Genomic DNA, 26,115 nt, shown 5'->3' on the forward strand with positions numbered 1-26,115 from the left:
CAATTTTGCATTTAGGATTCCAGGTTTATTTCAATCCTAGTTTAGGATGCGTGTTCTGTTGCAATCCTAACATGTGCATTGTAGTACATTATCACCTCAAGAGCAACTCATGAACTGAGATTTAGTTACATCACTTGGCCTTCTCCTGTAGTGATCTGTTCTTGCTTTTTGAGTGTTTAAAGGTCCAGAATTAAACCCTATTCTTTTCCCTCCCTTCTTGTGTTTATGCCAACTGAAGCCTTGCTTTGTCTCTTGCACTTGCACACCTAAGATGTTGAGTGGGGTATGCAGACCGAGTTATCACTCTTGTAGTGGCACCAGTTGTTCTTTAAGGAGACATCCAGTCTACCACCAAATGTAGATGGGACACCTGCCTTGTAAAGCTAGAGTGTTTCAGGTCGAAACGGTGGTGGTCTAGGCAAGTCAGGCTATCTCCAAATGTAGATGGGACACCTGCCTTGTAAAGCTAGTGTGTTTCAGGTCGAAACGGGGATGGTTTGACTCATGATCTTTCTGTTAAAAAAAAAAAAAAAAAAAAAAAAAAAAAACGGGGGTTCGCAACAAAAAAATAAAAAAAAATGTATATCAGTTGCTCAACGCTCAATGCGCCCTCATAGATCATGTCTCCATTTATATATATATTGTGCCTCTTCGTGATACTCTCTCTAAAGCCTCTAATGATCTGGGTTCACTTTTCAGCATAGCAGTTTTAGTACCCTAACTCAATTTGGTTTTGAAATAAATAGTGTTTCGTTACTGAGACCTGCTCTCTTTCAAATCTGCTGGTTGATGCTCTTGAGAAGTGTTCATGTTGATGTTATCTTGGAAAAGCTCTGCTTGATTGCTCTGTGTGTGGTAATGGTCTGTCTCATGCATCATCTCTGCTTGGTTCTTCTCAATTGTGTCTGCTACAAAGTGCAGGTTACCTTGGTTCAAACATATACCCTATTCTTCTTGATCTTTTGAAAGTTGTCATAACATACTGATATTCAAGAGTGTTTGAAGGTTCACTTCTATTGCAGGATCAGTTTGACATTTTATTCCTAGCCCCCTGATTAATGTTTGTTTCCGCTGCTACCAATACATGTGTATTGAATTTAGGGGGAGTGAAATCTTATGCACAATATGCTTTGGTCCCTTTGTCCTTTCCAGGCAAAAAGGGGGAGAGATTGGAAGTTTAATGTTCTTAATGTTTCATATGCTTATGTTTACACTACTTCAACCATACATGTTCTTCACGAGTGTTATGTTTCTTGTGTGCAGATTATAACTTGGAAGTTCATATTTCATGGGTCATGGTAGTATAGGATTAACTATTGTGTATGATTAATATGTTGTTTTGCCTAGGAAATGCCAAAGGGGGAGATTGTTAGTGCAATGTTTATTTGATTGGCATTTCCTAAGCGCAACAACCAAGAGTCATGTTTTCATGTAATAACTTTCTACTCTTGGATCCTTAGAAGAATGGAATGCTTCAAGCTTCATGCACAACTCTCATCATTCAGGTATGTCTTGCATACATGTGCATGCTTGTAAAGTGGTTAGGACTGAACTTGTCTTTAAATCCTATTGTAGGATGCGAAAATCTTTTCAATCCTAATGTACTGATATGCGAATTTTTGGAAGGTTTTATCCAAAGCATTCAAACTTTCTTAAATTGGTTTATGGGCTTTTCCTTTTAAACGTCTGATTTTAATCCATGGATAAAAACCTCTTTTGCAAAGCCTTTCTGTAGCAGAAACCCTAGGAGACACTAGTTCATTCATATCTTATATATATATATGTGTGTTTTTCACGTTGTTAGGGTGACACACCAGAACAGAAAAGATATCACTGCTACGTTTACAAAGAGCTTTCTGATCTTTCATCCTCAGAAAGTATTGAGCCAAAATTGTTGAGAATTCTTCATGAGCTGTTCCTTGTTTAGCTCTTGAAGGACTATCAAATCCCAAAACTTTTTCTGTCAAAAAGTTTTCTGGTTTTATGCTTCATGTGTGTTGGTAGTTCATGCATGATTTGTGCCTTGAGGTGATTGACAACCGAGGTGAGAGTTGTGCCATCTCAAGATTGACAAAGGAGAACAAGGTCGCTGATTTGGAAGTAGCAAAGACGAGGAGACACCGCTGCCCACTAGATTGGTTCTAGTAGATGAGTTGTGTAAGATCTTTATGTACTTTCATATTCACATAGTGGATTGTTCACCGGCATAGTGCCCGCAGTTGTTTACCTCTTTGGAGGGTTTTACTGCGTCAACAGATCTTGTGTTATGTGTGATGAGTTTACTTTGAATGGTTTGGTTAATTGAGTAAAGCATAACATCGTCAGACTTATTGAGATTGATCTGCAGTTTCGATTATGATTCAAGTTATACTGCACTCCTATATTAGGATGCGAACAGGCCTGCACTCCTAAGACTAATTCCTAAATTTGTTGACATATTGATCAGTTGCATTAGTTGGGAAACACACATATCCATTCTGTAATTACAGAGGTGCTGCGGCAAATACCGATGATAGGAAACATAATTGGCCAAGGGGTAGCGGGTACCTTTGGTTGGACGAGGCAACAAAGAAGACGATTGGTCCGAGGGAACGGTGGAGCAGACATGGTAGGTGAGGCGGTCCGGGGGACGTGTCAGGCGGCCGGAGCGACGGAGGGGAGCCGGATCGGGTATGGGATCGGGATTGGGTATGGGTGCCAGATCGGGTACGAGTTCGGGAGCGGGTGGAGGGTCGGGTATAGGGTTAGGAATGGGCACGGCAGGCGTGGGGAGAGGGGAAGGAAGCGGCGGGAGTAGCGACGGCGGCACTGGGGAAGAGACCGACGCCGTAGGAGAAAGAGAAACAGGCAAAGGAGAGTGGGACGGACCGAGAAGGACGAAGTCGGTGACAGGAGGTTTCGTCGAACGACGACGAGAATAAGTACAGAGAGAGGGCGGTGGAGGCGATGGGGGCGGCGAAGATGTTGGGGTGAAAGAGGAGGGATCGGTGTCTAGAGATAAGGATGAAGAAATAGGGGGACTGAGAGAATGCGATGCAGATGGAGAGAAGGGAAAGTCAAAGTCAGAGGATGAAGTGAATGGGTCAGGGGGCAAGGGAATTGGGCCCAGTTGGTGGCCCAATGATGAGACCACAGAACTGGGCAGAGTGGAATAGGGGAAAATATGCTCATGAAATTTGACGTCGCGGCTAGTAAAGACCTTCTTGCGGGATAAATCAAACAACTTGTAGGCCTTTTGACCGATGGGATACCCGATAAAAATGGACTGAATGGCATGTTGATCGAATTTATGAGCGGGATTAATGTTAGTAGCATAAGCTAAACAACCAAAAACACGTAGGTGGGAGAAAGAAGGAGGTTTTGAATAAAGAAGTTCGAAGGGAGTTTTGAAAGAAAGAATGGGAGAGGGTAAGCGGTTGATGATGTGGACTGCAGTAAGAGCACACTCCCCCCAAAATTGAGAAGGGAGGTGTGCTTGAAATTTGAGGGCACGAGCCACTTGAAGAATGTGTCGATGTTTACGTTCCACAACCCCATTTTGTTGGGGCGTGTAAACGCAAGAATGTTGGAAAACGACACCATTATCATTAAAAAAAGATCGAAGGGATAAGAATTCACTACAATTATCACTACAGAAAGTTTTAATGCGAGAATCAAATTGAGTGATAGCATAGCTAAAAAATTGTTTAATGAGTGATTGGACTTCAGCTTTATGGCGCATTAAAAAGATCCAAGTAAAACGTGTATAGTCATCAACAATGGTAAGAAAATAATGAGCACCAGAAATAGAAGGAAATTGATATCGACCCCAAATATCACAATGAATAATATCAAATGGTTTGACAGAAGATATGGTACTAATACTAAAAGGTAGGCGACTCTGCTTGGCCAAAGGACATATATGGCAAGCATTATTATTAGACGGAAAGGAAACATGCAGAAAATTCTTAGCAATGAAACCTAAACAAGAGGATGACACATGCCCTAAGCGGTTGTGCCATAAATCGCTGGAGGTGATGGTAAGGTGACAGGCTGGGCGTGTGATGGAAAAAGAAGGACTGGTTTTAGACTTCTCCGTCGCTAATGCCACCAAATAATATAATCCATTGCGTTGTTCACCCAAACCAATCGTCCTCCTCGTAGCCAGATCCTGCAAAATACACCAATATGGATAGAAGGTCACTGAACAGTTTAATCCTCTTGTCAATCGGATAATCGACAATAAATCGACTTTGAATTTAGGCACAGATAACACATCAGGAAGATAAAACATGGTACTGAGAGGTAATGATCCTTTAGCAGCAATATTAATTTTATCTCCGCTAGGCAATAGAACAGGTGGTAATGAGCAATTATTATTTTTGTGTAATAATTGCGTAGATGAAGTAATGTGATCAGTCGCACCGCTGTCAATGATCCAATTGCGGGAAACGACCTTGGACAAACCTGGTTTTGTGACGGCGTTTGCTTTGGAACTTGCACTGGTATTGGAATTGGGCTTCAAAGTCTGATTACTAAGAGCAGTCATAAACTATTTAAATTGGGCCTCAGTGAGTGTCACGGTTGGCCCACCACCATCTTCAACAGTCGCGCAGACTTGGTTTGCCGAAGGAGCTGCTCTTGGTTGCTTCGAAAAACCTGTGCCTTGCCTCGCTTTAGGGTGACCTGGGGGATACCCAATCAGTTGATAACAAGTCTGTACCCAATGTCCTGGATCTCCACAATAGGTACAATGAGGTCTACCCCTGCCAGAGCCTTGTTGCCGTTCAGTATCAAGAGGGCGTCCTTCTTGGGACGCAAAATTGCGTTCTGGACGCTGCATATGCCGATCAGTCTTCTCAAAGCGTCCACTTCTTCCTGAATTGAAACTGGGTCTGCCAGGATTGCCCACTGCCATTGCAGCGCTTGAAGATGATTCTGCTGCCGGATGAGAGGCGCCAAGTGAACATTGTTTCTCGTCCTGAGAGACAGCTACATATGCCTGATGGACTGTTGGCAAAGGACTCATCAGAAGAATCTGTCCACGTATAGAACTGTAAGTATCATTCAGCCCCATGAGAAATTGCATAAGTCTTTGTTGTTCTGCCTGTGCTCCTCGAGATGTCTCAGAATAGGAAGCTAATTCATCCCATAAGCCTTTCAATTTTGTATAATAAGCTGAAACTGACAATTGCTCTTGTCGGAAACAAGCGATTTCTCGCTGAATTTCAAAAATGCGTGGAGCATTACCTTGGGAGAATCGTTCACGAAGATCTTCCCATACTTCGTGTGCAGTAGGATAGTAGATAACACTGTCGGTGATTTCTGAATCAACAGTGTTGATGATCCATGAATGAACCATATCATTACAACGCGACCAAGTCTCATAGCCTTCTGGGTCTGTCTCTTCTGAGGGAGCCTTTATTGTGCCGTTCACAAAACCAAGCTTGTTCTTAGAATTCAAAGCTAGGGTCATAGCCCTTTTCCATCCCGCATAATTGTCTCCATTCAGGGGCTTAGAGACTAGGACTAGACCTGGATGATCTGAATGATGAGTGAAAAAGGGATTAGAGAGGTCAGATTTTTACATCTCAGATGTAGGAGGATTGGAGGAATCGGCTTTTGATTTGCCATGATCCTTGGGTGATGGTGAGAGGACATCATCGTTGCCCATGTTGGTTGGAACGATGAGAGAATGGAGGGTAGGCTACACGAGAGGTTAGAGTGCAGCAGATGAGAAGAGTCAGGATCTAATCCTGCTTTGATACCATGAAAAGAAGGAGAAACTGATATGCTGAAGTGATGATTTCATTAACATAGAATCGTATCTTTATACAAGTGTGATTACAAGTTGTTCCTACAAGTAAGGAATCTGTTTACTATCTAAAATGTACATATAAGGAAGGCTACAACTATTACACAAATCAAATGATAAATCAATCTGCAATAATATGGGAGATATGGCTGATTACTTTCCTTACACAAGTTGCAATTTCTGGGTTGCCATCTCCACTTTGTGTGAAACAAATTAGGATGGCCATTCTCACTGCACCTAATTGGACAGATACAAAGGGTATGGCTCAAATTTGAGAGATATTCAACCTAGCCGATCGCTTCCAAAACTGTCTCACAAGTTTGTGTCCACTGGAAAAATTTCTGCAGGTCCAAAATTACATTATTACAATTTGCCACTACTTATCATTACTTTCAGAGACTTAGTCTTATCCGCAGCGAGGCTGCTAGTAATTCTCGAGTAAACAAGGATAAATGATGATGTGAGTTACCCCAAAGTCTATCAACATATGCATGCACTTCTGTTTTGTTGAAATACTCCTTTGAGCTGCATGTGTAGTCAGCACCTGCAGTGTAATGCCTGGTTCTTTCTACCACTTCATTAGTGGTGACTTCATGATCTGGCTTGCCTCTTTTTGCAGGATATGCCTAGTTTATATAGTGATCAAATAGAAACATAAGGTTCCTTGCCTTTGTTTCATGATATTCTGCTAGAGAAACCCTGCCATATACCTTGGGTATTACACATCCTCACTAAAAAAAAAAAAAGGGGCAACAACTATGAAATTGCTATGAAATTGATTCGTGGGTAAATATGCCAATGCCATAGCCTTTACCCACGTATAAAGGACAAAAGATTCATAATATGTGTCAGTCGTGGCACATTTTTTTTATTAAAATTCTAATATAAATTAATACATATGAAACAAAGTTTGTCATCTATGGTATCTAGGAGCATTTTAACTTGAACTAACACATAATGGTGGGTAAATGATCGTAGCTAATTATACCACGGGAGTACAGAGCACAAATAACTGAAATACATGGCTCAATAGCCACCAGAAACCGCCTTGTTACCGGCTAGAGGCACGCTGGAGACCCTAACACTAAGCATCATAGCTCACCAATGTCCATGCCAACTGGCGCCACCTTCAGTGGCAAGCTAGGCATGGATGGGGAACAACCCCAGGTAGACAACAAGACCTTCAACATATATGGAAACACACTTCCAGCCACATCAAAATGCATTTGGGTGCATACCTCAAATCTCCTATAAATGGGAAAACACATCCTAGTTAAGTAAGTTTACTATTCCACTTTGTACCGTGACCTTGTCCTTATCTTATACAGATACTGATTTAGGCATCGGAGGGTTATAGGCCAGCATCACCCTGACCTATTTCTGTCTTGACAGGTGCCAAAGCAGAAGACATCCATCCTGTGATTCTGTAGATGGCAGCTCCCAATATCAACAAAAACAGTAGCTTTTGCCCACTTTTTTTATAGTGCCGTCACGATCCATACTCGAAAAATTTTAAACATGCATGCATCAACTCTCAGCAGAAAATCAGTGATTGAGAAGCCAAAAGCTAAGAAACCATTGAACAGTGTGATCTTAAATAATAATCTTGTATGAGTTCATCCATATGATGACACTGCCATAGATAACATCTATGCTTCCTTGTAATGTTTCTGTTCTCCTTCTCCACATGCATCATCAATATTTCATTAACTTACCGAAAAAAAATCAATCGGTGACATATCAATGTCCCTAAAGAAGATGTAAACACTTGCACTCTCTAATTCATCATATCACACCAGTAACAAACGACCAAATTCAAGGTCTACTCATCACCGAACAAGAAACTAAATCATCATAAAATCCATCATCTATCTTCTTCCAAATTGTTTGCTACCAAACATTTCAACTAAAACTTCTTGTTGAGAAAGAGTAGTATCACAATCCGTATGGCCATCTAGAACACTCTCACCTTCAAAAACGTTGTACCCCTTGCAACCACAATATACTAACTTTGGACGATTTTTGACTTCCATCATCATAAGATTGTGAATTCACTAAAGTCAACCACTCCCCACCTATCGCCTGACTCTCGACTACTGTTGATTGCATGTCTAATAATAGCAAAGCAGTTGTTTCATTAGGAAATCAATGGCACAATGATGCTCTCATAGAAGAAACATGAGAGCATGCCCTGCTGGGACATTACAGTCTGACTGACTATTAGATTTTAATTCTGATGCATCTTACTTTTTTTTTTTTGTAACAAACTCAATGGACATGACTAAAATTGCAGAGAGCAAAGCGGAAAGAAATGATGAAGGTTGCATTCTCAAACCACATCTTTTCCTTTTCAATTTAGGGTTTTCTAAGAGAATTAATATCAAATTTTATCATGATTATGTAATTTATGTTTTAGGGAAACGATATTTGAGAGAGCGATATTCTCATTAATAATAGGGGCCTCTTTATATAGAGGATTACAATGCATAGAATCTGAATCATACAAGGAAATGTAATAATACATTGAATAGGAATCTCTAGATTCTTCTAATTAAACCTAGGGCTGTCAATTCCGACACGACTCGAAACCCGCACGAAACAAAGAGGGTTGAACCCGCACGATTAAAAAGCGGGTCAGCTGTGGGTCAACCTGCCATGACCCATTTAATAAATGGGTCGGCCACGGGTCAACCCGCCAACACGAAGTGAACCCGTATAACCCGACTATGCTATACTTCTTCTTGAAATTTAGGACGTTGGGAGTATTTGATCATAGGATTAGACAATTTGAAATATTTTGCTTTATAATTATTGGATTTAATTATTTATGAATATAAATAATTATTTATATTCTTCGTCTTATAGAGTTTTTAGTGAATTTAATCAATTTATGCATTTTTTAGTTAAATGGGTCGCATTGTTAACCTTTAAATGAGTTATTTTGTCTAACACAACAAGACATATATGTTAAATGGGTTAAGCGGATTGGAAACAGGTAACCCGTTTAATAAATAGGTTGGGTTTGAGTTTAAATTTTTGACACGATTATTAAATGGATTGGGTTTGGGTTTGTATCTTGCGACACGACAAATACCTTGACCCGACACGAACCCAACCCGACACGACCCATTGACAGTCCTAATTAAACCCTATTACCACTAGGTCAAGTAACCTAGAGTTTGGGCCAGACACATATTCTGGATTTACTTGAACATGCACTCCCCCTTGTGTCGCCCAAACGTGGTGCTTCTCTCGTTGCCTCGTTAAAAACCTTGCCGAATAACAAAAATCCTGTGGGACAAAAATAACCTCGGTTGAAGGGGAAAAAGAGCACAACACACCCTTCACGTTTCGAGACCATACATGTAGACATCTCCCCCTGATGTCTGCATCTCCCCTTGATGACTACGGTCATGGGAGTTCGGATAACTTCCGCAAACGATGCTACCAACATGTTCCTCGAAAGTGGAATTTAGGCAATGACTTAATGAGCAAGCCTGCCATACTGTACTCAGATTGAACCTAGTTCACTTTGATCTTAAGGAGAGTTTGTTGTTGCTGATTATCCTTGGTGTTGTCGTTTTTGATGTAGCCTTGCTTCATTTGTTCAATACAAGCAGCATTACCCTAAATGCTCGTAGGCTCATCTGTGGTAGACTTCAAACCACAATTTTTCGAACATGCGTGTCACACCCCGAATTTTGAATAAAGGATTCAAATCCGGAACATGACTAATAACAATACAAATAACGTTCTGAATTTTTCTCTCAGAAACAACCACTAGTTACACCTCTTGATATTACATAAACCAAATCCTCAAGCTACTTATTACAGCACACTCTCACCAAATCAAATAGTAAAACTCAAATGAGTATAATTCTCCTCACAAAACAAATGCTGTAAATCTAATACTAATACTCTAAACCGCACGATCACTGCTCTGATTCTCCTGACCTGTGAGATTACCCGCTACACAATTCGAATAGTGTACCGGGAATTGCAACAACACAAAACCCGGTAAGCTTTTGACAGCCCGTATGAGTAAACAAGAAAGAACTGTTGATTTATTCAATTATATTTATTATAACTCAAGTAAACAATCAACACAGTCACACGGTAACTCCAAAAATCACATAAACATAAAAGCAAATATATTCTCGATACTCTCTTTTAAAACTCAACATTTGACTGATCACAACCAACAACTATTGCAACATTAATATGTGAAATAACATTAAAGCAAAGCATGCTTGATTCTCTTTTCACTAACACCTTCACATATTAACAATATATCACAGATAGATATTTGATCAAAATAATATAAGTACACTTTTCATTTTAGTGAATTTTCGGATTAACTGGTAACAAATCATAAATCCACGTGTTAGGGTCCATAATACCAAAACACGGGAAAGCCAGGTTGACTGGTAACAAATCATAAATCCACGTGCTAGGGTCCATAATACCAAAGCACGGGAAAGCCGCAGCATACAGAGGACAAATCCAAAGTATGTATACTCAAGGTATGCACAAAGCAACCGTATGCACAAAGCAAGGTTCCTAAGAGTATAATAGTGCACTATCTGTAGGGACTAGGGCCCAAGGCTAACTTCCACATAACACCAAAACACATTTACCAGTAATTCACTTAAGCACGGGGTAGTAGATAACACCCGGCTTCACAATTGTACTTCTCAGACATAATCAAAATCACAAAATACAATCTTTATGATTTATAGATCGTATATATGTATATGTACACCCACATAAAGAGACATTATTTCAAGACAAATCTTTATTTCTTAAAATAATTTCCACATATTCACAATTGGGCATATAAAATAGCTTTCACACCACAGGATCAACATTTCATTATTCAACAATTAAATGCGAGATTAATAGCTTGAATAATATCCAATCCAGTCTCAATCATTTCATCACACCAATCACACGTCAACCAATATATATATTCCACATAAATATATATATACGTAATCATCCGCTCAGGGATGACCACTAATACCAACTATAGTTCAAGCACAAAAACCGTGAAATTCATTTGTATAATAAAATCATTTTACTTAACTATGGACGGTTGATCAAGTCCATTCCATAAATATTTTCACACAATTACGACAAAAATAAAGTAATTAAATTTATTCAGTTCGTAATATGAACCACGTGAGGTTTACTCACCTCTAATCCAGCTGCGTCTTCTAAAAAGCCAATTATATCAATCCGAATCGTCCACCAAATCAATCCATCGATCACCTAATCCAATAATGATCTTAACTTAGCCAACAACTCATAAACGTACTTAAACGATGATCCAACGGTCGGATTGAAATTAAACGATGATCCAACGGTCGGATCGAAATTATATGATGATCCAACGGTCGGATCCTCACGGATCGCCCTTAGGATCATCCTCCAATATTATCACGAAGATCCAACGGTCCGATCTTCCTGAATTGCCCTTACTAATATCTCCATAATTTTATATGAAAATCCGACGGTCAGATTCTCACGAATCGCCTTCCGAATTACTGTTTTACAATTATACGAAGATCCAATGGTCGGATCTTCGCCCGTGACCTCACAAAGTCATCGGTACAGTCATACGATCAACATATCTAAATTTGAAGCAAAACCGATGGTCTGATCTTCGCAGATCGTAAACCGAAGATAAAACGTAAAAACCGTAAATAGTAACGTAAAAACGTAAATCCACTATTTATCAACTTTTTCTAACATGACCATGTTATATATCAAAACGCTCGTATGGATGCATAGATCATCGCCTAGATAATGAAAACTCGAAATATGGTCTGACGCGCCGCCACAAGCGGTGGTCAGTGGGCGGTCAACGCGGCGGTCAACTCCGGGTCAACCACCTCCGATGGCAAAGCGACCAACTACAAACTTGTTCAAAATGAAAGGGTGATCGACTTCCATACCTGGAGCTAAGTCTGGTTTGGCCTAGATCGTTCTAGATCAAGCTTGGAAGTCGGATTATTCCTGTGCGTCCGATCAGATTTCATATTAAATCAGGGACGTCGTAAAAGTCAAACCTTGATCTAGTGTTCTACACTCAAAATCGTGATGAAAGACTTATATGGGGATGATCAGGGGGAAGAGGAGATCACGAAAATGGGAAGGATCGGCCCGTGCAACGCCGGCGTCGACGTTTTCCGGCCGGGTCGGTTTCGCTCGTCTGGGTGTCTTCGATCCAGCTTTCGGGGCAGCGGCGGGCCAAGAAGAAAGCCAAGGTTAAAAGAAAGGGGATTTGAATTTGGATCCCATCGCATAATGTGGATGACTAATACCTCTAATAGTCTCTGGAAGAATTTATTTAAGGGAGAAGAAAGCCAAGGTTTTCTGGGGATGAAGTGAACTAGGTGTCATTTGGGTGCTGTGGATGGAAAGAAACAAAATAATCTTTGAAGGCTACTGGGGAGTAGGGGTGGAGGAGCTATGGAGAGAGTAGATTATACGGCAGCTCTCTGGGCTTCTGTTTCAAAGGCATTCAAAGATTACAGTCTTTCTTCCATTCTTTTAGATTGGAAGGCTGCTGTAATCTAGGGTGCAAAGCTTTTGTAGAGGGGTGGGGTGTTGTCCCACAATCGATATTCTGCCTTGTTTTAAGAAAGGCTTTGCTTAGAGCAAAGCTTTTCTCTTCGTGATCTACTTTGTGGACTTCAGGTGATCAGGTCCACCTTCCCTTTGCTGTACTTATTCTTCTTTTCTAATTAAATTTGTTTCCACTCAAATAAATACCTCTAATCCAATAGCTAGTTCTTCATCCCTTAAGTTGAGTTCCAAAAATGGTACAGTGACTCTTTTAGGATATGTATCATTTAAGTTGCCGGACAATTCTTAGGTTCACCCTTAAGGTAAATAAGCATATTCACCCCACTTTTACTTAATAAATAATCGAACAGTCCATATCTTAACCTTTAAAGATCATCTCTGTAAAAAATCACTCGAATCGGAAATCTATCTAATTGAATCAAACAAATAGACGGTTCTAACAACACTTACTGCTATTATGATGAACCGTCCATGTATTTCATATAAATGAATAACTAAAAGGTCTTCAATTTGATTGATTTTTTACAGAGCTAATTTTTGTATTACATTATACAACATGAATGGTTAGATTAGAAAATTATAAAGTTATTATGCTTAATCACAAGAGAGGATGAATATGCTGATTCACCCAAGGGGTGAACCTCAGAATTGTCCTAAATTGCCCCCCACCCCTTGATAGGGAACATAATATAATTGAAAGAAAGTATAGAGTAGTGGATAGAGAGCCAGCCCAACAAAATTAGCTAGCCAAAACTAAGACGACAGACACAGGAAATAAACCATAATTCAGGAAATTAAGAAACTGAAGACTATTTGCACTGGAATTGGAGAAAATAGCAAAGAATGAATAATTTATGAAGTCTGAGGAAAGTTATGAAACTTAAGCCACAAAGGAGCCGGGAATTTCACCCTATCCTGCAAATAGCTCCTCCCCCCTCTCATCTTTCAAATATCTTCTGTTTCTTTCTGTCCAATTAACTCGAATGATAGCCATCGTAGCACCTATTTCGGACACCAATTTCTTCTCTCTTGCCAAAAATTTGTACCTTTCTCTCAATGACGTCACACAGTTTGCTGGATTGACCCAGTTCAACATAGCTGCCTGAAAATATCTTGCCCAAAGGGCGTCAACAATGAAACATTGTAAGAAAAGGTGGTTAGTCTGTTTCTCTGAAACAGATCAAGCAATAATTATGCCTTATCTTGGCAACTTTAGAACACCAAGTCTTCTTATATTTATTCCATATCTCGTAATGCAAAGAGTACTTGACTAGAAGATAATGCGTGTACAAATGCAAAAGCACGTGGTGAAAGGTGATAAATGTGTAAGTAGTAAACTATGACCATAGTCGACATTTATTAATATTTAATTTTCTTCCAACAGTTACTAAGGGAGAGATTTGAGGGGTATGGATTTATTAAGTGAAAACTTGAGAATTATGGTTTTAGGTGTGCTCAAGGACATGACAAAATTCTTATGAAGGCCGTTGTATCTATCAGTAATTGGTGCATTCTAAATTTTATTTCAACAGGTTTTGGGAAGCAAGATGCGTTCTAGAACACTGCAAGTGAATGGTCAGAAAAAAAAAAAAAAAGTGAGATCTCTCAATTGTGAGGAGCATAGGAAAGAAAAATGTCAGTTTTGAAGGTTCAGTTTTGAAAATATGAAATCGCGATGTTTTTCGTATTGCTCGGTGTTCATAAAAGTTTATTGACAGGGTAACTGGATCCAACTCTGGATTAATTGGCAAAAGGGTTGCTTGACATCTTCAGTTTTGATAAAGAAATATAGTGGAAGTTCCAGCTGCAGTATTAGTGCAACTGACTGATTGGGCTTGCTTGGACCGATTGAAAGGAGATGCATAATGTGGAACATACATGTAATGGGGTCACTGTTTGACCGCACCGGGTATATGCCTCGATCAAATCATTCCACCATCTTTTCCCTACTTCTGCTCGCCGGTAATCTTCTCCCTCTTATATATGCTATTAGTTTGATTACTTACGAAAATTCTATAGTACTTTGGAGTATTCGGAAGCCGTTAGATTAGTCACTATTTACTGTTTTTTCCACACAATGAGCTAATCTAACGATTCCCGACTCCAAAATTTCAACACTCCAGAGCAATATAGGACACTCCAATTACCTACAGCTAAAGTATTTAACCATCAAGCACATAGCCTCTAAATTTACTTAATGCAATCACCAAAATTGCCTTACATGAAATATTGAAATAATTTCGTACAAGGCTACTTGCATCTTTTCACATCAATTTTGAAACCTTTTTACTTGGGCCATCCATCTCCAATGGATGCCAATAATGGAGGGCAATAATTCAGCACACCCTAAATTGTACTATTTGGATGAACAGTAAGCTCTATATTTTTTTTCATTTCTAGTGGTTGAGTCTCAAAGTTCTTAGTCTATGGTTTTCAAATATACTTCAATTTTTTTAATTTTGTAATTTTTTTAACTATACTGCTGTTTTGACCGTGTCAGTATGTTTTTGTAAGAGATTTATATCTGTCTGGGATATTTGTGGAATTTTACACGATTTTGGTTTTTTAGCAATGAGAGGATCGAGGTAGAAGATGTGGAAAATTATGAAAGAGATGAGCAAGCGTATGGAAATTGTAGGTATATTCGGTGTCAGAAATAAGAAAGAACTCATCGGGTGGGCCCTTGTCCTTGTTTTGGGCCGTTGCTGTCCTTGTTTCATCTTGTCCAACAAAAGTCAACTTTCAATCATGCTCGAAGGAATCTCAGCTAGCTCTTGTCGTTTAATTTTCAAAGGATCCCATCCCAGCCAATACCCAGCTTTTACATACAACGACAGACTACCTAAAACACTCTCCCCCTCCACCTCTGTGACCGACTCGTGGAGCTTGCGTGACTATTCACCCTTGAGTTTGAGAGTGATTCTGAAGACCCCGGAAAGATGGTTGTGCTCTCTCTCCTTACTTCTGCTGCCGGAGGAGCGCTGAGTAAGGTGTCTTCACTTGCTACTGATCAATTGGGACTCGAAATCGTCTGCTGTTTCCGCAAAGAGCTATATAAGCTCCAAGTATCCTCAACTGATATTGGGGATATGATACATGATGCTGCGCACGAACCCGAAGATCGGAAAATGCGGGCAAGGGCCAGGTGGATGAAGAGGCTGATAAGCGTAGCTCATGATGCAGAAGATATCTTGGAGGAAGTTCAATATGAAGTAGATCGGATCGTTATAGAGGAGACAAGCCTGGATAAGAAGATACTCGGCTTCTTCTGCAACAATCCTCTTGTATTTCGTCTCCAGATGGCACGCAAGATTCACGACATCAACACATCCTTGGAGAATCTCAACAATCGAGCAGCCAGTGTGGGACTCGCCACGACAAGGAGATCAAATGGAGGTGCAGCAAGCAGTCAAGGCAAGCAGTCAAGGGAAACATTCTCATTCCTTGAGAAAAATGAATTCACCCACAAAGATGCAATCATTGTTGGAAGGGATCAGGTTTTGACAAATATAATTGCAACCCTGACCGACTCCAAAAATCAAGAAAAGGTTCTTTCGGTGATGGCCGTTGTGGGATTGGGAGGCCTGGGTAAAACAACTTTGGCCCAAATAGTTACCAAGCAGCTGAAAGAAGGTGAAATGAAAATGTACTTTGATACAACATTCTGGGTATACGCACCCAATACTTCTGATGTCAATTCAATATTACGTGGAATGCTGGAATCATATGACGACTCAACGGGAGCAAATCTTTCACATCGGGAAGCATTGATTGGAAGCCTCCACGGGAAGTTGAAAGAGAAAAGGTATTTTCTTGTGCTTGATGACGTTTGGGATGTGGATGCTAATAGTTGGGAGGATTTGAAGCGTTGTCTGTTGCTACTAAGTTCTGCCAAAGGAAGCTCTGTGATTGTCACCACCCGTAGTGCCAGGGTTGCATCAATCATGGAAACACTTGATAGATGCGATCTAGGGACTCTAGCGGATGATGAATGTTGGTCCATAGTGAAGGATAGAGCATTTGCAGATCCTAATGCTCCGATACCTTCAGATCTAGAGGGAATCGGAAGGGACATTGCCAAAAAATGTGCTGGTCTTCCATTGGTGGCAAAGGTACAGTATCTTCAATCACCTTATTGATAATTTAATGTGTAGTTGAACTATTTGGTATGTATAGATGAAGTTATGCTGAAATTTGAAACTCATATAACTGTAGGTTTTGGGAAGCTTGATGCGTTCTAAGAATAGTAGCGACGTCTACAATGAATGGAAGTCAATTAAGGAAAGTGAAATATGGCAGGTATCATCAGACAGAGAGGATAGCAGGATTATGTCGGTTCTGAGGTTGAGTTTTGACAATTTGGAATTCCCATTGAAACAATGTTTTGCATATTGCTCCATGCTCAAAAGAGGTTCCTCAATTAAAAGAGATAACTTGATCCAACTGTGGATGGCTCAAGGTTTTCTCCGTCCTTCTCATGATCTCCAAAGCAAGGGGATTGAAATGGAGGATATAGGCAGAGGGTATTTTGATACTCTACTGGAGAGCTCCTTATTTCAAGATGCTACAAAGGATGAGGATGGCGTTATCACCAAATCCAAAATGCACGATCTTGTGCATGATCTTGCAATAGAAGTATCCAAGTGTGAGAGCTTGACACCAGACCTCAATCATGAGATGGATGATGATGAGATTCAACATGTTGCACGGATTCCGACTTCAGAACTTAAAAGGATTCCAGAAACAAGTATTTCAAGACTGCGCTCACTCTTTTCTAGTGTCCAGGTCCTTAATATCATTTTACCGAAGTTAAGTGCTTTACGTGTCTTAAGTTTCTGTGTGGTAAACCAGGAGTCGCCAGATTTCTTAATTTTCTGGGAGGTAAAGAACCAGGAGTCGCCAAATTCACTCGACAAGTTGAAGCACTTGAGGTATCTAGATCTTTCCCATACAAATATCAAAGCATTCCCAGAGTCTATTGGCAAGCTCTATAACCTCCAAACATTGATATTACCGTGGTCTCTTCGAAAATGTCCAAAAGAGATTCAAAATTTGATCAACTTGAGGCATCTTTATCACGATGGCATAACATGGCCAATGGAATTTGAGGCTGGGATTGTGGGGCGATTAACTAAAATCCAAACATTACCTTGGTTTAATGTGGGTAAGGAGACTGGTCCTACAATGGAGGAGTTGGGTGGGTTGAAGCATTTGAGAGGCCACTTAATTATCTATAGGCTAGAACATGTAAGGGATGGAGAAGAAGCAAAGAATGCTTGCTTAGCGGAGAAGAGTCACTTGAGCGAGTTAACATGTGACTGGACACACGGTGAGGTACCTAATGGCAATGAGACGGATGTAATAGATGGCTTGAAACCTCATCTTAATTTGCAGAGCTTGAACATTGAGTTTTTCATGGGTGCTACACTTCCGTCATGGATAACGGGTCTCCAAAATTTGAAGGAGATTCGATTAGCTGGCTGTAACAATTGTGAAGGAATCCCAACACTCGGCCATCTACCTAATTTAAGATCTCTTGGTATTCAGATGCATAAGCTGATACGTTTGGGAACTGAGTTTTATGGTACTGGTACAACTTCATTTCGAGCACTGAAAACATTATACATCAACAAGTGCCAAGAGCTCATTGAATGGATGGAAGCACCGAGGATATCAGCTGAAGGAGAAGTTGTGGAATTTCCTTGCCTCGATAAGTTGCATCTCATTGACTGTCCTAAATTGAGAAATGCTCCGAGTCGTTTTCCACGTCTCAAGATGTTGGTGATGGATAGAATGGGTAACAGCATGCCAATAGAAAATATAAGCACTCAACTTACCACTCTCACTTATCTCACAATAATTGGTGTAAAGGGACTCACTTGTCTACCAGAAGGGATGCTGAACAATAACAATAGTCTCACACATTTAGAGGTAAGTGGTTGTGATGAGTTGACGTGTATTGCTCTTGATGTATCTGACACGCTCCCTCATCTTGAGGAGTTGAGTATATCTGGTTGTGACAGCCTAGAGTCGATTCGGATCACACAGGGCATCGCATCTCTCCGTCAATTGAAAATCCATGGTTGTGAGGCATTATCAAGCCTAGAGGTTGGGCTCGATTACTGCACCTCTCTTCAGGAGTTGGAGATATATAAGTGCCCTAATCTGGTTTCAATTCCAACCGCACGGGGCATGCCGTCTCTCCGGAAATTGAATCTCATAGAGTGTAATGGATTGTCAAGTCTAGGAAGTGGGCTCAACTACTGCACCTCTCTTCAGCAATTGTTGATTAGCTTTTGTCATAATCTAACATCAATTCCAATCACACAGGGCATCACATCTCTCCAGATGTTGACGATTGATTCTTGTCAGAGATTATTAAGCCTACCCGGTGGGCTCCAATTCTGCACCTCTCTTCAGTATCTGGAAATTTCTCAAGGTGTTGATGCGTCTTTGTCTTTACAGGAGGAGGATTGCCCTAGTCTAGAATCTCTTCCACCTAATTCACAACTTGAATTCTTGAAGTTGAGGTGGTCTAAGCTCAAGTCTCTGCCCCAACAAATTCAGCACTTTACTTGTTTAAAAGAACTCCAGATATCATTTTTTGAGGGACTAGAGGCTCTTCCTGAGTGGTTGGGAAATCTTACATCTCTTGAGTCTCTGTGTATCTATTATTGTGAGAATCTCAAGTATCTACCTACACAAAATGCTATGAAAAACCTCACAAAATTAAAGCGCCTCTACATTCAGGGATGTCTCCTGCTCAAAGAAAGATGCAACAAGGAGACTGGCCCAGAATGGCCCAAGATTTCTCACATTCCAGACGTTTCCTGTAATTTTTTCACCGAATCAATCTGTTTTCATTTTATTTTCTTTTTTCCTACAAATTTCTTTCTTATTATGTCTCATTTTTCATCTTTCTTAACTCAGTCTCAAGATGGTAAAGCAACGGATTGCCTGCCTTACTGATCTAGAATGTCTGTTCACGTAACAAGGTTAATCAATTCCCAATTGCCGGAAATTTATCCCTAAAGCAGGGTAAGCTTTTCAAACCACCATCTTTTCTTCTCTTCTCACATTTCTTTTTCCACTTTAACCACTAATGCATTAACCAATCCTACTTTTTCCTTTTGGCATAAATTATATCGTAGCAGGCTCTATCGTACTTGACGGGAAGATCAAATGATGCTGAATAGGTGATGATCCAGTACCAGTAGTTCAATCACCCTTGTACGGCTTGTCTGCTGTGTTTCATTGCAGATAAGGTGACCATTATACTGGAAAAATATACTTCAATTATTTCAATCTAATTAAATCATATTTGCTCTCTCATGGAGGATAGACATACTATTAGAAATCATTTTAGTCTGTTATAAACTTAGAATTTAACATCTTTTCCATGAAATGCTGTGCTGGTTTGGATGCCATGTTCCATTCTTTAAGGAAGACTTGCACTGAAATAAAAATATATCTATACCCTGTTTGATTAATAGTCAATTCCTCGATTGCCCTTTGCATTTTCATTCCCTGCTGATTTAATATTGATTAACTTTCCTTTACAAATTTACAAGGATTGGATTTCTTTTAGCTGCATACAGAGTTAACTGAAACCAGTAGTGCAGTGACTTGATAAAGAAGTTTCCACAACATTGTTTTGTTCTGATGTTTAGGACACATAATGAACTTAAAATTTATTGATGCAACCCTACTAGGATGATTGCTTAATTACTTTGCTTCAGTTTATTCATAAGTTGTATAGTCATTGTAACCTGTTATACTTTCTTTGTCTCAGGTGTTAATCAGCATCAGCTATGAGAATGAGAAATTGAGAAGTATCCACCTAAAGTGGAAGCTATGCACACAAAAGATGAGGACAGCTGGCATGAGTGGCTGACTTCTAATATTCCAAAGGTAGATTGTAAGTATCTTTCTCAGATGAGTAATTTGTGTATGTTCTTGTTCCCTTTATCACTTCCATCTAGTTTTTTTAACTTATCGGTTATCCTGATTTCTTGTGCTCCATTATTTCTTTTCCTTTGTAAGTACTAGTTTTTGTGATGGGGAAGTTCATCCTCTAGTATAACCAAAAAGACATTGATAAGGATGTACATTATTGTTCTTATTTTGGGTTGAGGGAGAGATGTTCAATGACATTTTTTGTAAGTAAAGTATTTTCCAGAACAGTTCAAACCCTCATTCATTTGTGGTTATCAGACAATTGTGATCCCTGTAACAATGATGTGAAAAACTACTTACCGCTAATCTAGCAGGACCCTCACTATATTACTGCAACTGGAAATTATTGGTTTTCACCGTCTATGTGAGGTTATGCGGAGGGGTCCCAATTGTGAGATTACTTGTATTCCATTTATCTGGATGGATGGCAAAGTTAACATTAATATACTGGATGCTCACATCTTTGTTTAAAATCAACTGTAAACTTTCTAGATCCCTTTCACCTCCACAACTGTAAACTACCCACAGATTTTTTCCTTCACAATATTCAGTGTAGCATGTCATTGCTTTCTTGTGGAAAAGCTGTTTGAAGTATTTAATAAAAGAAGTAAACTTGTTATCCTTCTCTCTTTCTTTTCCTCAGCACTGACGAATCATCTTTTTGAAATCAGGTCTGCATTGAAACCATGAGAGACCTCCTTAAACTAGCACAGTGGGATATTCATGGGGTTCAAGTTCCAGGGGAAACGTGCCTTGAGCGCTTAAAATTTCAGTTGTGCATGATTACTTCCATCGATGTTCTAAGTTAAACCAGTTCCTAAAATCATTGTAAGCTTTTCAAACGCCTACCTCTTCTTTCCTCCTGGTGTTCCTCTTTAATTTGATTCATCAGTTTTCAAATGCATTGTACTGTGCTCTATAGGCTATTTACTTACAGCAGTACTGGCTTTATAATTGTTTTGGCATCATTTGTAATTTCTCACCAGGCCTCTTTATCCTGCTGAAATGGAAGAACAGCTTAACTTGACATGGTCCAAACAAAGTTTAGGTACTTCAGTTCACCATCTTATGCATGTATTCGTTTCATTGAATGTTATGCTGTCTCATGTTCTGTTTTATTCCTTTTATTTTCCCTCTTTTGATGGGTTTTTCTTTTTCTTCTCTTTCTTCGTAGTCAAGTGTTTCATAAACTTTCAAGTATCAAGCATCTTGTACACTAAACTTAGCAAAATAGAATGTAACATTAGTTACGTTTTATTAGTTTCAACTATTCTCTGTATTTCCAATCTCTGCAATCTTCTGATTCCAAGTAGCACTTTGTGGTACAATAATGATTCACCTTTACATAATGATACCATTCATTTATCTGAGGTAAAACCCTGGATAAGTTTTTCCTTTGCAAACTATTTCTTTTATGTTGATTTAATGCTTTCTTCTATGTGCTTTGGATAAATTTATTGATCAATTTGTTCTAGTTAGTTTTGAGAATTACATGTTTTTTTTTTTTGGATTAAATTCAGTTTACCCCCCTGAGGTTTGGGGGTAATTTCATGTTAGTCCCTGTCCTTTCAATTTAATCAGTTTACCCCCCAAACTTTCCAATTTCAATCAGCCGTGTCCATTCCATCCAATTTGGACGTTAAGCCTAATTTTTGAGGGCTAAAATGGTCATTTCAAGACAAAAAAAAAACTAAAAAAAAAGAAAAAGGAATTTTTATATTTTTTCTTCTTTTTTTTTATATTTTTTTTCTTATGTTTTTTCTTTTTTATTTTTATTTTTTCTGTTTTTCGTTTTTTTATTTTTCTTCTTCTGTTTTTTCCATTTTTTTTTTATTTTGTCTTCAACCTATACACCACAAGTTATAATAGGTTTATAAGAACAAAAAGATACTCTAGGTGGTTGAAAGCCGCTCGCTGATCTACGATATTTGTGATATATCTCCGATAAAGTAAAGAATTTTAGGAGATATCCCCAATAAAGTGAAGAAATATCTGTAACAAACGATTTTACACTTTATTTATAAATATCTGTAAAAAATGATTTTACATAGATATTTCTTCACGATTTTACACTTTATCTGTAAATATCTGTAAAAAATAATTTTACACAGACATTTCTTCACTTTATTGGGGATATATCCTAAAATTCTTCTCTTTCTCGGAGATATATCATAAATATCGTAGATCAGTGAGAGACTTTCAACCACCTAGAGTATCTTTTTGTTTTCATAAACCTATTATAACTTGTGGTGTATAGGTTGAAGACAAAATTTATATAAAAAAAAAAAAAGATGGAAAAAAAAAATTTTAATCAGAAAAAAAAAACAGAAAAAAAAAATTTCTTTTTTTTTTTAGTTTTTTTTGTCTTGAAATAACCATTTTAGCCCTCAAAAGTCAGACTTAACGGTCCAATTTGGACGGAATAGTAGAAATTGGACACGGCTGATTGAAATTGGAAAGTTTGGGGCGTAAACTGATTAAATTGAAAGGACAGGGACTAACATGAAATTACCCCCAAACCTTAGGGGGGTAAACTGAATTTAATCCTTTTTTTTTTTTTTTCTCTTTCTAATGTCCACACTGACTCCTATCCTCTCTTACTCAGATTGTCCCAAGGATTAAGGAATTGGAGCACCCAAATTCCTGATCTCAGGTGGCTGCTGTTTGTTTGGCTCTCGCAAAGGCTGGTAACTTTGCCCTATATTGAGAACAAACTCCATCTGCATCTTGGATAAGCCATTTACTCAAGCATGCATGGTTTCTAGGAAAAAGCCTTCTATTATCTGCGAGCTATATGAAGAACCTCCTGTCAGATTTTGCATTTTTGTGCTCTCTTGGTGTTTCCAGGAAAGCTTAACGAATGGAGCAACAAACAAGTCCTGGAGGACCTGGACAATTTGGTACCGTGGGCTTGTTTATGAGTTACTCACATATGGTTGTGGATCTTATTGTGAGCTTCTCGGCACTTCTTATACTTCAAGTATCAACTATCAAGCCATATTTCTGAGATTTGAGCAAATTATCTCTGGGTAGGTAAAACTGGTATCAGTTGTGGTAGTCTAAAATATTCTTTTGTTCTTTGTGTGTCAGTCTCTTGGTTGATAATTTTCATGGAGAGAACTGAGAGATCAAGTATTTGTGAGCTTTGGGTGTAATTGGGGCTCTGTTGAGAATGGTTGTGAGAGAGTACGAGATTACCTAACAAAGAACATTTTATTTTGACATTAGTGGACTATTGCCGTGGACAAATTGGGGTGAACCACGTTAAAACTTTACCTCTTTGTTGATTGTGGTGTTCTTTATGATTCTAGTTTTTCTCTTAATAAAATAATGGGTGCTATCTTGGGCTAGGAATATAATTGCTGAAATTCCGAGCATGTCATAAAGGGATACATGTATATAACTAATCTTCCCTCTATTTGATTTCACATTTGCCTTTTCTTTTAACAGTTTCTGCTGTTGACCATATATAAGGGCAAGTGAAATAAATCAGAACTGATAAAGTGAAATCTTTCTGAATCTGGTTCTAATCATCATCAAGTTTGCTTGCTCCTCATTTTGAATTTTGTACATTGTATCTAACAATCTGCATGGTTTGTTCTTTGAAGCCAATATATGCTTAAAATTGATATCCGAATTGCTCTAGCCTTTCACTCGGATGCAATGTTGGTTTCTTTGAAGACCAGTTGCTGCAGGGGGTAAAGATGCAGTAAATGAAAAGGGTAGAACAACAATCAGGTTAGACAGATATTAAAATTTTAGATCCTTAAGGAGCATGAAAACTGATGCACAGTTTTAGATTCAATGAGCTGTGATACATTAGAAGCTGCATTTTTGGACTTGGAGCAACTAGAAAACCTGGTTAAATGGATGAAGGGTTTCTTAGAGATTGGAATGCCTACGAAAAGTGCCTTGTTACATGAGATATGCTACATGTTGTTATACCATTAAAAAGACATAATGGCATTTAGACTGCTTCTAATTCTTGTGACTGTATTCTCTGTCAACACTTCGTGGCTTTGTTCTTTGTTGAAGTTGACTATATTTTTCGTCATTGGTATGCTGAAACGTGGTTACAAGTTTGTCCCTTTCTGGATATACCAAATGTTTTGTGAATGATATCCTTTTCTTTTGTGAATAATCTTTCTGACTTGGATTTGCATGTCTTTCTTTTACTACTAAGATAAAGTATAGAATGAAGGATAAGCTAGGCTACTAGAGGTACAGATCAGGGGACATTTTGTTTCAGCATACATTTCTACTTGATGTAGAACACTCAAGATATGATGGATACAATGCTCTAATTACCAACTCTTTCTACCATAGAAATGCACATAATGGTTGTGTTATATGAAAAACTGAAGCCTATAGGTGAATAGTCTGTACCATCCTCGGCCCTCTCAAACATTAGCTGCAATTAATTCTAATTAGCTTGCGAGCATACGTACTTCAATGACTGCTTAGATGTCTTCAGTATCTGGTTCTCGTGAGGTTACTTCAATAGAAGGTGCGTTCATAGCTTCCTCACATTTTGGTTCTTATAGCAATGCACTTTTGAGCTTGCGCCTTTCCGTCCATATTCTCTTATTAGTCTTTACTTTTTATGGAGTGTCTCTATCACTATCAGGCTAGCATGATCAGTAAAACTTTGGGCTTCACTTAACAGTCACACGCTATAACAAAGAAAAGAAATAGACAAAAAGTGAGATTTCGGAATAGCCAGGAGCAGAGGTTTGAAATCACCTTTCTTTGGACATTGTTTTTCATATTGGTCGGTGTTCATAAAAGATATTGAAATAGACAAGGCTAAGTGGATCCTACTCTGGACGGCAGAAGGATTGCTTCACAAAAGTAATCAAGAGATGGAAGATACAGGCAGTGGTTATTCTGATAGTGTATTAGAAAACTCCTTTCTGCAAAGTTTGAGCTTCCGAGAAGGCGAGAACAGATATTGGGAGCTTTGCATGGCTTACATTCATATGGGGCAGAGATTGAGGAGTTGTCTACTTCAATTGGCAAGTTGAACGATCGAAATTTCAAGACAAAAATCACAGCTCTCGCAAGTCTTTTTGGCAAGCTCTATAAGCCGCAGACATTGAGAATGTGGGTACAGTACTAAAAATCTAAAGAAGTTCCCAATGGAAGTGTGAAGATAACTTGTGACATCTTCAGTTTTGATGATAAGGAAATGTAGTGAAAGTTCCAGCTGCAGTATTGGTGCAACTGACTCATCTCCAAACATGACGTCAGAGCATCTCTAATAGATATTTCTTTTGGCTTGTGTCAAATTCAAATTTGACATGTGACATGACAACCTTTATTTTTTTGCTAATATTACTCCAATCAATGTGTCAAAATTGTTTGTTATTTTAATATATTCTATTCTATCTATGGGTAGGAAGAATGAGAGAGAGAGAAGAGAAGGAAAGAGGGAGAAGGAGAGAGAAACAATAAAAAAATAAAGGACATAGTTGCCTATGTCAAATTTGACATACCAAGTGAATATGTTATTTCCATGTTAGATTTGACATAAGGATTGGGAGAAGATCTTGCGTGGGGCACCCGTAGGGACACGTGGTGGGGAGGGTCAATCACCCCCCAGCAGGGGGGTGTTTTGGGTATTTCACTTTAGGAAGCAGGGGCATTTTCGGCAGAGATGGAAAATTTCAAATGTTCTGATTGGGTGGCCGTAAGGCCACGTGGTGAGGAAACCCCCACCTAAGTATTTGCCAAGGATTGGAGGAAAATAACATGTCAAAAGTAGTTGTTGGAGT

General features: G+C 39.0%; 1 protein-coding gene and 2 long non-coding RNA genes across 4 annotated transcripts; 2 read left to right on the forward strand and 1 right to left on the reverse strand.

Moving 5' to 3' along the window:
* Positions 1-9,482: 9,482 nt before the first annotated feature.
* On the reverse strand, positions 9,483-12,456 carry LOC133707923 (uncharacterized). The gene is made up of 3 exons (XR_009845416.1): positions 11,752-12,456; positions 10,991-11,065; positions 9,483-9,763 (listed from the first exon to the last, which is right to left on the reverse strand). It is a non-coding gene; the product is annotated as an uncharacterized LOC133707923 (long non-coding RNA).
* Positions 12,457-15,324: 2,868 nt separating this feature from the next.
* LOC133711346 (putative disease resistance protein RGA3) lies at positions 15,325-18,747 on the forward strand. The gene is made up of 3 exons (XM_062137481.1): positions 15,325-16,497; positions 16,601-18,611; positions 18,716-18,747. Exons 1-3 carry the CDS (start codon positions 15,325-15,327, stop codon positions 18,745-18,747), a joined length of 3,216 nt encoding a protein of 1,071 aa, XP_061993465.1.
* An 88-nt stretch (positions 18,748-18,835) lies between these two features.
* On the forward strand, positions 18,836-25,624 carry LOC133712528 (uncharacterized). Of its 2 annotated transcripts, none has more exons than XR_009847461.1 (4): positions 18,836-19,217; positions 20,178-20,303; positions 21,013-21,169; positions 22,947-25,624. It is a non-coding gene; the product is annotated as an uncharacterized LOC133712528 (long non-coding RNA). The 2 variants fall into 2 exon arrangements; XR_009847460.1 differs by lacking the exon at positions 22,947-25,624 and adding an exon at positions 21,328-21,842.
* The last annotated feature ends 491 nt before the right edge of the window (positions 25,625-26,115 follow it).

This window comes from Rosa rugosa, chromosome 5 (genome assembly GCF_958449725.1).
Source record: "Rosa rugosa chromosome 5, drRosRugo1.1, whole genome shotgun sequence".
Taxonomy (NCBI): domain Eukaryota; kingdom Viridiplantae; phylum Streptophyta; class Magnoliopsida; order Rosales; family Rosaceae; genus Rosa; species Rosa rugosa.

Coding starts and splice junctions, on each gene's coding strand:
- LOC133711346 (XM_062137481.1), top strand. CDS start 15,325: ATGGTTGTGCTCTCTCTCCTTACTTCTGCTGCCGGAGGAGCGCTGAGT. Junction 16,498..16,600: donor GTCTTCCATTGGTGGCAAAG/GTACAGTATCTT, acceptor ATATAACTGTAG/GTTTTGGGAAGCTTGATGCG. Junction 18,612..18,715: donor GAAATTGAATCTCATAGAGT/GTAATGGATTGT, acceptor CCAATCACACAG/GGCATCACATCTCTCCAGAT.